Consider the following 16,069-nt stretch of genomic DNA (forward strand, 5'->3'; position numbering starts at 1 on the left):
GGTTCGAGGCTGATAAGGAATCGTTATGGCAATTTGGTGCATGCATTTTTAATTCAACTTACATTCATCCACGGTGGATATTTTCCGTTTTGTTTTGAAGTAAGGCAATTTGTGATCGTTAAAAAAATTGTGTAAGGAGAACTCGAAACAACTGCAATTACTGTTTAAAAGTTGCTTATCCCAATTTGCCGTTGCATTGATATAAGTGGATTTCGTTCTATTTTCCTTCCCTGTTCTTATAAATCTTTCAAGAAGCATTTGATTTCCGATACTGTTTTATTGGATATTTTAGTTTGTTATTGATTTCTTTGCAAGGACCCTTGAACTAATTGTTGAAGTTTGTTCTCAACTCACTAATCCTGGTCTTATTCCAGCAAAAACTACTAAAAACTGGATAGACAGTTTAAATTTTAACTTTTTCAGCATTCATCTTAGAAATCTCATTACTAGATATAACTTTATGACAAAGAATATCCAAAAGTTTTTAACCCTTCAAAGCTGAGCAGGAAGGAACATTATCCTTCTTAATCAAAAATGATGGAACTTAACAACGAAATTGAACAATGAGGTTTTGAACAAACATGGCGGAAACACTTGCACAATTGTAAGCAGCCATCGAGCATTGCTTCACCCATCGGAGAAACCGGATTCGGTATTACAATATGCATGAATTCGTAAAATACGAAACGGAGTATTGGATACGTTTAGGTCGATATTCCGGTGGCTAGACTTGATAAGACTAACCCGCATAATATCTTTCGGGTCCGGTAACTATCTTCAATGCGCCTTAAAATTTAATGCCTTTAATACTACCCAGAAGTTTAGTTACTCAATTAAACGTGTTTTTATAAATATCATTACTTCAGCCTGCGAGACACAGAGCACAGACGAAAAATCACCATGCAAATCGCAGCTTGTTTAATTTGTACTCCAGTTCGTTCGTACAAGTAAACAAGCCGCAACTAGTTTACACGTTTGAAACATCCCATTTCGATGTATTGTTATCTGGGAAAAAATGAATGCAAACACGGTTTCAATTGGTAATCAATGCAGTCGTTTAACCGAAACTTATCCGTCGAGTATTCCAACGGATTTACTAAATAATATACAATTGGACAATGCAAAATCTGTTTTGTACGTGCTAACGGAACAATGAACAATAAAACAAAGACACGTTCCCGTTTATTTTAAGCGGAAGCCTTTTTAACTGCGGAAAAGTGATTTTTTGTGTCTACAATGAACGACATTGTTTGAACGATGAATGCCACTCCACATTTTCCTATTCTCGGTTCAGGTATGTTGTTTCGCTTATTCACTACAATGCACAATATTTTAGTAACGATTCTTTAAAATTTTAGAACTGCGCAGTAACGACTTCTAAGATGCGTACTAGTTACCCCGCCCCTTTTACAATGTGCGCAGACGCAGCTTTATTTCCATACAATTTTTGCTAAATAATCAGAACACAGTTAAACATTGAATTTATTGCTAACCCATTAGCTAGTAATTAAATGGATTAGGTCCATAAATTAATTAATAATTTATGAGCGACAGTATGGATTAATCTTACATGATGTTTACGCAATAACCCAATCGTTCAGCAATAAATACCAAACTGAATGGACTAATAACGATTAAATACAATGTCTATCAATCCAGAAAATCATAAATTCCAATTTCAGTTTACATTGGAGTTCATATTTTCCTCTCCTTACGTTTAAAGGTGTTGCTTTTTGTACTCTATGTACCATTAGATGCATTCGATTTTATATATATTGTTTAAAAACTTAGATTTGAATCAGGTTGAGAATGGGACTGCACAGTAATGGTACGCACAAGTTGTTCCGCCCCCTTTATAGTAAAGAAATCAAGTTTAGGTGCAATCCCACCTTTATTTATATTAAAAAAAATGTAATTATTATTAGTTCATTATGCCGTAATATAGTGAAATAGTTACACAAACTAATTAATAATTTGTATATAACAGCGTGGATTAATCTTATACCATGATTATACATTAACCAAATCGTTCGGTAATTTATAACATGACAGAAGGGACTGACAAGGATTAAATACAATGTCAATCAACTCAGAAAATCAGAAGTTCCTATTTAGTGTTAGATGGAAATTTATACTTTCGATTAAATTTGTGATTTTGCATGTTCATTAAATACAGTCTACTTTAGCAATTAAAAATGTTTTAAATTTTTGCGCAATAGCGTCTGCGCGGCTCCACCCCTTTTATAGCGAAGACAGTTTCTGCGCAAGCGCAGCCTTATTTTCTTAAAAATTCTGCCTTAAACGTTAAATAATCAGGAAACAATGTAGGAACATTTTAACTACAGTGTAATAGCAATATTTCAAGCTAATTATCCCGTAATAAAACGGATCAGCGCCGCAAACTAATTAATAATTTGTATGCGACAGTACGGATTAATCTTACACGATGATTATACAATAACCCAATCGTTCAGCAATAAATAACGTGACAGAACGGACGCCGACAACGATCAAACACAACGTCCATCAGTCCAGAAAATCGTAAATTCCAATTTAGTTTTCGATCGGCCGTGAAAGTACCGATCGTCGTTTAATTAAATATGTCGACCGAAAATTGAAATCAACAAAAATTGACTTAATTCGCAAAGCAAACCGATTGCGGGAGAAAAAATTATCGGGCCGGGGCTCATTAATCAGGGGGTGTGAATTACGGGTTTCACACGGTGGGCTCGGGCGGATGATAAACGACGGCTCGACGAAAAGCCGAAGGGTTAGAGGCGGAGGGATTGAAATTTTTAATTAACTTTTTCTAGGCGAAATTGATTTTAAAATGGCGCACTATTAGACGATTATCCTGTCAAGGAGGTGTACAAAAGGAGTGGGTACAAAAGAGTCTTATCTCAGTCTCGGATGGGTTTTATTTTCCCGGAGTCGGATTCAACAGTTCCTCTAGTTTTATTTTGAGAAAGTTAAATGTGTAATTAAATTAAGAAAGGGGTGAAATAAACGCAAAACTAACTCGTCACCAGACTGGCATGCAGTTTTTGAGGATATTTGCTTTCCCTCGGGTCTAATTCGTTTTGGTGGTGGAATAAGCAGTCTCCATTTTTTCCTCCCTCATTTCCATTACATGTGAAAGCGTTGAAACCAATAAATTACGCGGGCTGAATTTTTGCACCGCCTGAATATCAAATAAATTAGTTTAAGTACTATGTGGTTGGCTGTGTTTGGTTGAACCAATTTATTTATGCGGTATGGTTTTTTGCCGTAAAATAAATGGGTTGGTTTTTTATTTACAGATAATTTTATTCAATTTATTAAACATTTTAACTTAATTCATAGTTTTGAGTGTAGACAAGATTATTTTGTTTGTGATACAAATATTTCCTGAGACATATAAATTGATCGTTTCGAATGTTATTCTTTCAGCTGAAATAAATCATGCGTGCTCTGCCATAAAAAAATGGACAAAAATCCTTTATTTGTTCAATAACCTGCAGCATGAAGAGAACGGAGCTGGTGAAATAAAAGAAGGTGAAATATACCTGCCGGGGAAGATTTACATAAAGGTGCCGTAACATAACTACAGATTTAAAAAGAAAACTAAGGAAACCTATGTGTAAAATGCGGCAATTTATTGCTCACATATAAAAAGGATTTATTTTAGATTAAATGTGTATTTCTAAGACCCCGAATGTCGGCTCTTCTCTGTGAATTATGCATGTGGAGTGTTACGGTGAGACGTGGTAAATCCTTTGTTTGTGCCCGTGTTTCCTCCGGATTATTTCTTTAAATGTGTCCAATTGGGTCTGTTTTCGTTTAGCTAATGGACGTTCATTTGTTTTGCCATCTGACAGTCACGAGTATTGTTTTTTGGGAAACGGTGCGAAGGTGAAAAATTGACAGGTGCTTTGTCACGACGTGTTTGACAAATTAACGATAGACATCGGGTCGAACCTAATCAAATATGGCATTGGTTTGCGATAAGCGAAACGGCAAATCATCGAGTTAAGCCTGTCCGTCACTCAAGACAAATTGAAACCGGAATCATGCATTTATCCAGTTACATTTCTGAAATTCTAATGATTCCTCGAACTTCCACATGGTTACGAACTTGCTGAGCTCGTTAGTTGGATTGGTTACTGAAGGGTAGATTTAAAGCTAAAGCTTTTCTTCAAAAGATAGAAACAAAACGTATAAATCAACAAAATATTCTTTCCAATTTCTTCTCCTTCTTCTAGTCAATGTTAACTTTGATGACCTAACTATTGGGGATGTTTGAATAAAAAGGAATAAGTTATTTAATTTAGAGACTTTTTAATTATTTAATAAAATACTTTAATTAATCTGTAAGATAATTAATATTTGTCATTATAAATGTCCAAAATGAGAAAATGAGTTACAAATCCCGTTTCTTCAAAAGGCAGAAAGGTAAAAACTGTAAATCAATAACTCATTACTGATGAATTCACAACAATATTCTTTTAAATTGCTGTTTCTTTCAGTCAATGTTAAGTCGGAAGATCTTACTAAAGGTAAATGAAGGATATTTGAAGGAATAAGGAACAAATTAATTAATTAGTGATGATTTCAAAGGAATATTCTTTAAATTACTTCTTCTTTCAGTCAATGCCAATTAGTTAATTAATGTTTATTGTTAGAAATAAGCAAAAGGAGAAGATGAACTGGAAATTCCGTTTCTTCAAAAGGTAGAAATTTAAAATACACAAACCAACAAATTGATTACTGATGAATTCAAAATAGTATTCCTTCAAATTTCTTCTCCTTCCAGTCAATGTTGGTAAATGAAGTATGTTTGAAAAAATCAGGAACAAGTTAATTAATTTAAAGATATTTTTGTACCATTTTATAAATATATACTAATGGTAAATGAATGTTTAAAGAAGTAGGAAACAAATCAAATATTTCTTGTACCATGACCAAATGAGAAGATGAGTTAGAAATCCCGTTTCTTCAAAAGGCAGAAAGACAAAAAGTATAAATCAACGAACTAATTATCGATGGATTCAAAAAAATATTCTTCCAAATTTCTTCTTATTTGAACTTGAAGATCTATAGGTGAATGTCAACTTTGATGGCTTTACTATTGGTGAATGAAGAATGCTTGAAGAAATAATTAATTTAATTCATTTAAAATAACTTTTTTGCCATTTAATTAATGTATAAGATAATTAATTTGTCATCAGTTGTGACCAAAATGAGAAGATGAGATGGAAATAAATCTCTTTTTCTGAAAAGATAGAAAAAGTATAAATTAACAAACTGATTATCGATGGATTCAAAATAATATTATTTTAACATTTTAGGAATTCTAATGATTCCTCGAACTTCCACGTGATTACAAACTTGCTGAGCTCGTTAGTTGAATTGGTTACTTAAAGATAGATTTAAAGCTCTCAGTTTGGTTAGTAGTCTCTTAAAATATAATCGCATCTCTTAAAACTGCACAAACGTATCTACATTGTAATCTAAAGCACCAATATAGAGTTGTTAACGGGCATTTAAAACAACCACGCCATTATTGGCAACATTCATGTGATAAACTTCGAACACTGATACACTGACGTATGAATTGATGTAAACTAAAGACTAAACAATGTTTAATAAACACTACATAATGAACGAACACGATATGACCATTACTATTGAGGATTACTAGGTAAATACGAATTGAAACTGGGAATTAATGATGCCGTACTTGAAACCATTCCAAAACTATATCACTGGATAATGAAGATTTATAATTGAATGTTAATACTTGAACTTTGCGTTGTGCAGTAAAAACTTCACAATTAGTGGAATAACTAACTTTACCAACCCATTTACCGGTTGCAACTTCGCAAACAGTTTACATTCCCAAATTAAGGCCGCGAATTTGGTCGAGTACGTTGAGTACGTACGTAATTTTTGGGGTGGAACACTTTAAAAGTTTCCATTTAAATTTCGTAACCTGATGAAGGACCACAAGCCTTCAGATATGATAAAATTTTACGACGTACCAGTGAGAATCAGAATTTTCAATTTTCAGATATTGGCCGTTACATTATGGGAGACCGTGAACATAAATTGCATCATTACCCATATTTTAAAACAATATCGCACATTACACTATCGATTTAAACACTACATTACCCGCTGTGGATAAAGCTTCGACGAAATTCCATGCGAAACGGAAATAACCGAAACGCTTTTATGGCATGGAATAAAAACATTAGACTTCGAAATTGGCGTAAAATTCAAATGGCAGAACCTCCAGGTATCAGCCTCCGAATGGCAGCTATTGGAAATTTTGTTGCTCACAATAAAAACAAGGCATATAATATGAAACATCTATCTTATAGAATGACAGTGCGGCAGGAGAATATCCAGTCACATTATTTTTAGGAAATTGCATTCCGATGTGGTTTATTTTTTAATAAACCCGACACGACCCCATATTCCGGACCGTTTAATAAAAGATCGTGTCAAAAAAAAGAACAATCGATCTGGAACGTTTTGTTATTTAACAACGTTTTTTGTATATTCAACCCCAGAAATATTCCTCGTCAGTTTATCTTCATTGAGTCAAGGAAATTTATGAAGGAAATGAAGGAGACTGATGTTTATAAATGAGAATGTATTTGGGACTTAAGGTCAATTTGTCAATTTATTGTGAGGAGGTAGAAAAATCTAACTTGAAATGTGGATATTAGGAACATTACTTTTTAATTGTTTCATCTTACTTAGGATTACTTCCATTTTGATGATTTTGCTCCAATCAATGCCAATTTTAAAATTTTATTGATGAATGAAGAATCTTTAAAGAAATAAAGAACAAGTTTTTGTGCCAATTAATAAAAATTTGTCATCAGAAATGAGTAAAAGTAGATGTGCTAAAAATTTTGTTCCTTCAAAAGATAGAAATGTAAAAAATATAAATCAATAAACTGGTTACTGATGAATTAAAAATATTATTCTTTCAGATTTCTTCTTTTTCAGTTAGTGTCAAGTTTGATGATCTTACGATTGGTAAATGAAGAATATTTGAAGAAATAAGGAACAAATTAATTAATTTAAAAATGTTTCTTGTATGATTTAATAAAATAATTTAATAAATTTATAAGTTAATTAATGTTTATCACCAAAAATGGGCAAAAGGAGAAGATAAGCTGGAAATTCAGTTTCTTCAAAAGATAGAAATGTAAAAAATATAAATCAACAAACTGATTATTGATGAAATTAAAACAATATACTTTCTAATTTCTTCTTCTTTCAGTAAATGTCAACGTTGATGATCTTACTATTGGTAAATGAAGAATATTTGAAGAAATAAGGAACAAATTAATTAATTTAAATATGTTTTTTTGTATCATTTAATAAAATAATTTAATAAATTTGTAAGTTAATTAATGTTTATCATCAGAAATAAGCGAAAGGAGAAGAGGATCTGGACATTCAGTTTCTTCAAAAGGTAGAAATGTAAAAAATATAAATCAACAAACTGATTATTTAAAACAATATAGTTTTAAAATTCTTCTTCATTTAGTCAATGTCAAGTTTGATGATCTTACTTTCGGTAAATGAAGAATATTTGAAGAAATAATAAATATAACCAGAAATATAAAGAATATAAATCCACAAACCCGTTTCTGTTGAATTCAATACAATATTCTTTTAAATTGCTTCTTCTTTCAATGTCAAGTTTGATGATCACACTATTGGTAAATGAAGAATATTTGAAGGAATAAGGAACAAATTAATTAATTTAAAAATATTTTTGAACCATTTAATAAAATAATTTAATAAATTTGTAATTTAATTAATGTGTATCATCAGAAATGAGTAAAAGGAGAAGATGAGCTGGAAATTCTGTTTCTTCAAAAGGTAGAAATAATAAAAATATACAACAACAAATTGATTGTTGATGAATTTTAGAAAACATATTGATTAATGATAAATTCAAAAATAATATAATATAATATAATATAATATAATATAATATAATATAATATAATATAATATAATATAATATAATATAATATAATATAATATAATATAATATAATATAATATAATATAATATAATATAATATAATATAATATAATATAATATAATATAATATAATATAATATAATATAATATAATATAATATAATATAATATAATATAATATAATATAATATAATATAATATAATATAATATAATATAATATAATATAATATAATATAATATAATATAATATAATATAATATAATATAATATAATATAATATAATATAATATAATATAATATAATATAATATAATATAATATAATATAATATAATATAATATAATATAATATAATATAATATAATATAATATAATATAATATAATATAATATAATATAATATAATATAATATAATATAATATAATATAATATAATATAATATAATATAATATAATATAATATAATATAATATAATATAATATAATATAATATAATATAATATAATATAATATAATATAATATAATATAATATAATATAATATAATATAATATAATATAATATAATATAATATAATATAATATAATATAATATAATATAATATAATATAATATAATATAATATAATATAATATAATATAATATAATATAATATAATATAATATAATATAATATAATATAATATAATATAATATAATATAATATAATATAATATAATATAATATAATATAATATAATATAATATAATATAATATAATATAATATAATATAATATAATATAATATAATATAATATAATATAATATAATATAATATAATATAATATAATATAATATAATATAATATAATATAATATAATATAATATAATATAATATAATATAATATAATATAATATAATATAATATAATATAATATAATATAATATAATATAATATAATATAATATAATATAATATAATATAATATAATATAATATAATATAATATAATATAATATAATATAATATAATATAATATAATATAATATAATATAATATAATATAATATAATATAATATAATATAATATAATATAATATAATATAATATAATATAATATAATATAATATAATATAATATAATATAATATAATATAATATAATATAATATAATATAATATAATATAATATAATATAATATAATATAATATAATATAATATAATATAATATTCCTTCAAATTTCTTCTCAATTTTGATTGTTGCTAAATGAAGCATGTTTGAAGAATTCAGGAAAATGTGAATTAATTTAAATATTTTTGTACTATTTTATAAAATATTTAATCAGGAACGACATATTCTCTTCTAATCAATGACAATTTTGTTGATCTTACTGATGGTAAATGAAGAATGTGTAAAGAAATAGGAAACAAGTGAATTAATTTAAAACTATTTCTTGTACCATTTAATAAAATACATTCATTAATTACTAAGACAATAAATATTTGTCACCAGAAATGATCAAAACGAAAAAGTGAGCTAGAAATTCCTTCAAAAGACAGCAACGTAATAAGTATAAATCAAACAAACTGATTACTTTGAGTCCGCCCCTTGACTCCTTTGTTTTCCCTTGAAACGAAAATATTCTCTCGACCACCCGCCCCCCATTAACATAGCGTGATTTGCCTCGTTAAGCGCCACCACTAAAACATATCAGGCCGTATCAAATAACACGTGAGCGGCCGTGCGAAAGTAACACGCTACTCCCGATTTTGCCAGGCCGAATCGCAATGCTCAAGTCTACGAATTGAGTTGACTAATTCCGGGCGTAATTCCGGCTTCCGGTTGCCGCTGTTGGGAGCTTTAAAAAGGTATTTGTCGGCTGCGTTGCACAGGTTGTTCCATTAACAGTGTTGTTGGATGTTGGACATTTGCATAAATGATTAATGACGATTTAGGAGTGGCAATGACTCTCCAGACAGTTCCTTTAAATTACTTTCAACGAAATGAGGGAAGGCACTTTTTAATCCTGAGCTTTGAACTGCGTTAAAAAAGATTATCGTGTGCATTAACGTGACACACACATTATTTGCAATTCATCTGGCTAAACTCCCGTCTTAACAAAGGAACAAAGTAAAATATGGCTAGAAATTTCCATATGCAAAGCAAAGATAAAACACACTTCAACAATGAACTCTATTATAATTGTGTGTTCACGAAGACCATAATGTGTGACCCAGATACGTTACGTTGGTTTATTAATCAAATGCATGATTGTATTTGTCTTCCTTTTTACTTTTCAACCAATGTATGTTAATGTAAACCAACACCAAATGTGTGTTAACCAATTCGTTTATTAGTGATGTGTTATTCTATGCTAATCTCGACGTAGTTTCATTCATATCGTTGAATGTAACACTTGTAATGGGCGTGTATTAATAACTGTTGTTTCCGCTATGTGTACTTACTAAGGGAGATGTTGTTCTGCTTTTGATGGTCGACCTGTCCACGGAGCGCCCTCAGTTTGCGCAGCTTCAGTTCCTGCGCGTCCACGCGGTCGCGCAGTCTGCGCAACCTCTCGCTCTCCGCGTGGACGCGCTGCTGTCGCGCCTCCTGCTCCTTGAGGTAGCGCAGCCGTTGCTCCTTGGCGGCGAGCAGCTGGTGCTGCGAGTCGATCTGGGCCTGCTGGCGGCAAGCCATCTCGCGCAGTTCGTTCAGTGTCAACTGCACGCCCTCGGGTAACTGTAACGAAGACGGAACGTTTAAATAAAATCATGGGAGCGGAACATGTGGTGCATTATTGGGGGAGTAAAACTGTCTACCAAGTTGGTGTATTGTCAAGTAATTAACGTACTTTGGTGTAATTATACAGGCAATTTAACTTCGCCAAGGCATATTGCTGATCCTTCTTGAAACTTGATAACTGTTAAGCGTAACATTCCAGTCGAGACAACTAATTTCATAAACAATCATCTTCCCCAAAATATGCCCCATTTAATGGTAATCGGTTTAATATGATTTTTATCCTTTAAAAGGGAAATTTTAAAATGACGTCAGCCAGTGGAAGTGACGGAGGAAATATTGAAATTAGTACGTGCCCGAACTTAATTCTTCTCGGTGGCCCAAAGTGTTTTAAAGTTGCGTGTAAAACAGACGGGGAATGTGTTTTAGGGTAAATTAGTTTTAACGTACGTAAAACTTTGATATAAATTAAATCCAATAATAAAGGTGTAGGTTTCTGATGTTTTTCCTACCGGGGTGTAAAAATATTCTCCACGGAACTTTTAAGGGTGTTTCATTGTGCGAAGTTTGAAGGGTAAATTTGTTTTCCGAATAAGTTACGTCAAGTATCTCGTTTATTTTGTATTTATCCACGTGCCTCTAGATATAAATGTAAATATATTTCCACATATATTTCGTTTGACCAGGAGCCCTGACAAAATAAAATAACCCCGCTAATTAGGATGTAAATTAAAAAAAAAGGACGGAGGAAAATGTACTAACGTGATTACTTCATGCGGGTTATGTTTTCTTGTACATTTTCCCGTTATTAGATTTGTTTTTGGTGGAAACATGTACAAGAGATATAATTGCAGTTGATTCGATGCGAACTGGGGTGTTTTAAAATTGCGGGCCCCAACTCAAACGTGATTTTTGTTCGAATCGATTTAATTCACATTTGTTCCTATATTTCTTTTATTGTTGTTACGCCGGTGTTGTGTATACAATGCCTGTGGGGATTACAAGCGAATCAATCCTAAAAGGGCTATAAAGTGGAAGGAAAGTAACAATCTAATTTCGGAAAATGTATAAAAAAACACGAGAAATCACTATCGGTTTGAAAACTCCCCGGATGATTCGATAAAGATACATTTAAAGGGTGCTTTAAGACCGACAATTTTCGTGATTAACATTTAAAACATGATAAATTTCACTTCGGCTATGAATTAAACTAACAGCAATTTACTAGAAACTTTACCGGTTGTAAATTTTAATGGCGCTTGTTGTTTTATGAATTTTAAAGCATATAACGACTGTCATTGAGAAAAGCAATAAAGGTTTATAGTTCATATTTATCACTACCTCCTACTTACTGAACTTGATGTGAGAGCGGAACGCGCAACGCAATCATTTTACATTATGCATTTTGTGGAGGAGTTTCATAAACTGTATTAGATTTCATGGAACTGCAAATTAAACAATAACAGTACATACTATGTTTGTACATTGTATAATTAGAATTAATTCGTTTAATAGTTAATAGTCATAGATTTGTATAACATTTTAATTAAGTACTTACCCACGTATAAATTTATTAAAAATTTATTTCACTTGAAGGTTATAATAATAATAATTTTGAATTTTTATGACAAACATACAAATACTTTCAAATCAAATTTTAAGCAATATTTATATCTTTTTTTCTTCAGTTTAAAATGTAGTTTTCTAATCAATTTTGTCATTTTGAATATTTATTTTTATTTATTTAAGTATTTATTATTTATTTTAATTATATTTAGTTAATATTTTACTTAATTTATAGGTTTTTTTAACTTCAAGTGATTTTTGTTTTTTTTTTTTCTACATTTAATATTTGAAATCTAAAGATATTTAAAAATATTTTTTTATACAATATATTTTTCTCCAATTTTTTTAAATATTGTGTTTATGTAATTTTTCAATAAATAAATAAATATAAAGATAAAATAAAAATATATTAATTTGATTAAATATAATAATTTTCTGAATAAATTTTATTTTAAATTATTTTGTAAGGTTTTATTTCTATTATTTAGTAACATTTTATTAAATTTGTCTAATATTAGTTTTTTTATACCTTATTTATTTACAGAATAAATGAAATAAATGTTTTTAATTAATTTAAAGAAAATAAAATACTACTAAATTTATATATTTTAAAAAAGTTACTTATAATTCTAACTAATTCTTTGTTATTACTAAAATTAAGTGATTTTTATATTATTGAAAAATTTAGTTATTTTTTTAATTATTATTATTACTGTTATTTAATATTTTTTATATTACTATATATTTATTTTTAAAATTATTAATAAATAATTTTTCATAATAGGAAATTTATATTTTTCTGATAAAGTACAATAATTTTTCTAATTAATTATATGTTTAAATTTTTATAAAATTTCATTTAATTTTAAATATTTAAATGGTTGAATTTGAATTTTTCTATTTTTATATAATATTTTGAGTTTTTATATTTATGTTGGTTATATTTTTGTATTTATTTATTTATTTATTATTATAGTTATTTAATAATTTATAAATTTAAAATATATTTTCAATTCAGTTTTATAAAATTGAGTATTATTTATTTATAATAAAAATAATAATAATAATTAAATAGTTTTTATATACTATATTCATATTTATTTTTAATATTATTAATAAATAATTTTTCATAATAGGAAATTTATATTTTTCTGATTACGTTAAATAATAAATAAATAATATAAATCTAATTATATGTTTAAATTTTTATAAAATTTCATTTAATTTTAAATATTTAAATGATTGAATTTGAATTTTTCTATTTTTATATAATATTTTGAGTTTTTATTTTTATGTTGAATATATTTTTGTATTTATTTATTTATTATTATAGTTATTTAATAATTTATAAATTTAAAATATATTTTCAATTCAGTTTTATAAAATTGAGTATTATTTATTTATAATAAAAATAATAATAATAATTAAAAAGTTTTTATATTACTATATTCATATTTATTTTTAATATTATTAATAAATAATTTTTCATAATAGGAAATTTATATTTTTCTGATCACGTTAAATAATTTTTCTAATTAATTATATGTTTAAATTTTTATAAAATTTCATTTAATTTTAAATATTTAAATGATTGAATTTGAATTTTTCTATTTTTATATAATATTTTGAGTTTTTATTTTTATGTTGGATATATTTTTGTATTTATTTATTTATTATTATAGTTATTTAATAATTTATAAATATAAAATATATTTTCAATTCAGTTTTATAATATTGAGTATTTATAATAAAAATAATAATAATAATTAAAAAGTTTTTATATTACTATATTCATATTTATTTTTAAAATTATTAATAAATAATTTTTCATAATAGGAAATGTACATTTTTCTGATCACGTTAAATAATTTTTCTAATTAATTATATGTTTATAAAATTTCATTTAATTTTAAATATTTAAATAATTGAATTATTTTAAATATCGAGTATTTTTGTGTATATAAATAACTAATTAAAACAATTAGTTTTCTAATTCATGACAAAATTATTTTTAAATTTAATTAAATTTGTATTATTTAAAATAATTAATATTTTATTACCACATAATTAACTTAAGATTTTAGATTGTTCACAACATGTTCGTTAATTAAAAGAAATTTCTTTGAATTGTGCCCAAGAAATAAAAATAACAAGTCGGATCTCACTGACCACCTTTTCATTGTGATGCAAAACTGGCACGTTTGAACTACTTCATTTAATTAACACTCGAAGTGACTTCAAAGAAGCCGTTTTAATTGTCCCTCTGGTAATTTTAATTGCACGTTTAATATTGCGCTTTGTGATTTCAGATAAAGAACGCATCAAATTCACCGTGAATAGTTCCAGGCGTTGGCTAAAAGAATATTACGGTTTAGATAACGAGAAATGGACGTTACAATATTTTATCCTTCGAATGGACTTTATCCACAGTTTAAGTGAGGCTAATTAACTGAACTATCGAAAGATAAAAGGATAATAACATAAATTTCAGCAAACAGAATGAGTAGCAGGATCGTTTTATAGTAATGAAGTAATAATAATGAAATTTTTAAGACTAGTTTTATGCGTATGACACGACTACAGTTATTTTACATATCGCTAACATAATACAAGTAATTATCTTTATACTGTTATAATTACTGTTAGCATTTTAAAACCAGCATAACACTTGTGTAGAATGGAAACAGTTTAAGAACGTCCTCTTGCCATAAAAGTCTACTTGTATCGAACAAGTCCGTCTGTTCGATTCGCTAAATTGCTTTTGTACATCGCATACAAGTGTGCTTTAAAGGGAGCAATCGAACTTAGATCTTCTCTAATTTATTTCGTTCGTCTCGACTCGATGAAACGATGATTTGTTTTGTTTAAGTTTCGCTAATACGTATGACATGTAAATGACGGATCTGTTCGTCAAAAATACCATCTGAAAAGTTGGGTGCCACATTCCGAAGTTAACGCCGTCGATTCCCGCCCGTGGGACCGAAAACTGAATATTTATCGGGAGGAAAAACGTCTGATCAAAATTGAACATCAGTCAATTTGTTATCTGTAAAACGGGATTCGACGGACGTTGGCTAAATAATGCATTAAAATAAAATCCATAAATATCCTGTCGGATGTGCAAAACTAAAAACCAGCCAACATATTGGTTTTTCAAAGACAGACAATATTCAGACTGTCACAAAATCGATATATTTAATATAAGATTTTAGGGAATTGGTGTTAAGGTATTTTCGAAAGAGAAACGTCGATCTTAGTGGGTTTTATCACTTCGCAACGTTATTCTTGTCAAATAGTTGACGAAGTTTTAATGATAAAGTGCGAATTGTAGGTAGTCACATCGATGGACTTTATAAAAGCTTTTTTGTGTTGAAATATTTTAGATGAAAATCGTCAAATTGATGGTTACTCATCTGTGGTTAATTGTATTTGTCTAAATGGATAAATTTTGTAGTTAAATTTATGAATTTTAATAGTTTATTTAATAAAGTAAATAAAAGATTTATAGAGAACTAAAGAAATAAAATCTCTATTTTAATGTATTTTTTTAAAATATTTCCAATATTATAGTAGTTAATAATAATAAACATTCTTTATATTCCTGTAAATGTAAATAAATTTTTTTTACACAATATATCAGGGGGTTATTTTATTGGTATTTCAATTGGAAATGTAGAAATTATTGTTATTTTAAATGGTAAACATAAATGAAGATATCAAAAACATTTAACGTTTACTCATAAACAAATATGAAACAACACATTCAACTGAAAATATAATAAGAAAATGTCTTAACAAGAAA

The 16,069-nt window shown here is 27.4% G+C and overlaps 1 protein-coding gene across 6 annotated transcripts in view; it reads right to left on the reverse strand.

The window, feature by feature from the left end:
- LOC109598398 (apoptosis-stimulating of p53 protein 1) overlaps window positions 1-16,069 on the reverse strand; it is a 181,486-nt gene that overhangs the window by 11,104 nt on the left and 154,313 nt on the right. For all 6 annotated transcript variants that reach the window (XM_049969386.1, XM_049969387.1, XM_020014302.2 and 3 more), the window contains one exon: window positions 10,428-10,701. In XM_049969386.1, the coding sequence (XP_049825343.1) occupies window positions 10,428-10,701 (274 nt within the window). The remainder of the gene's footprint in view (window positions 1-10,427; window positions 10,702-16,069) is intronic.

Source organism: Aethina tumida, chromosome 7, assembly GCF_024364675.1.
Source record: "Aethina tumida isolate Nest 87 chromosome 7, icAetTumi1.1, whole genome shotgun sequence".
Classification (NCBI taxonomy): Eukaryota; Metazoa; Arthropoda; class Insecta; order Coleoptera; family Nitidulidae; genus Aethina; species Aethina tumida.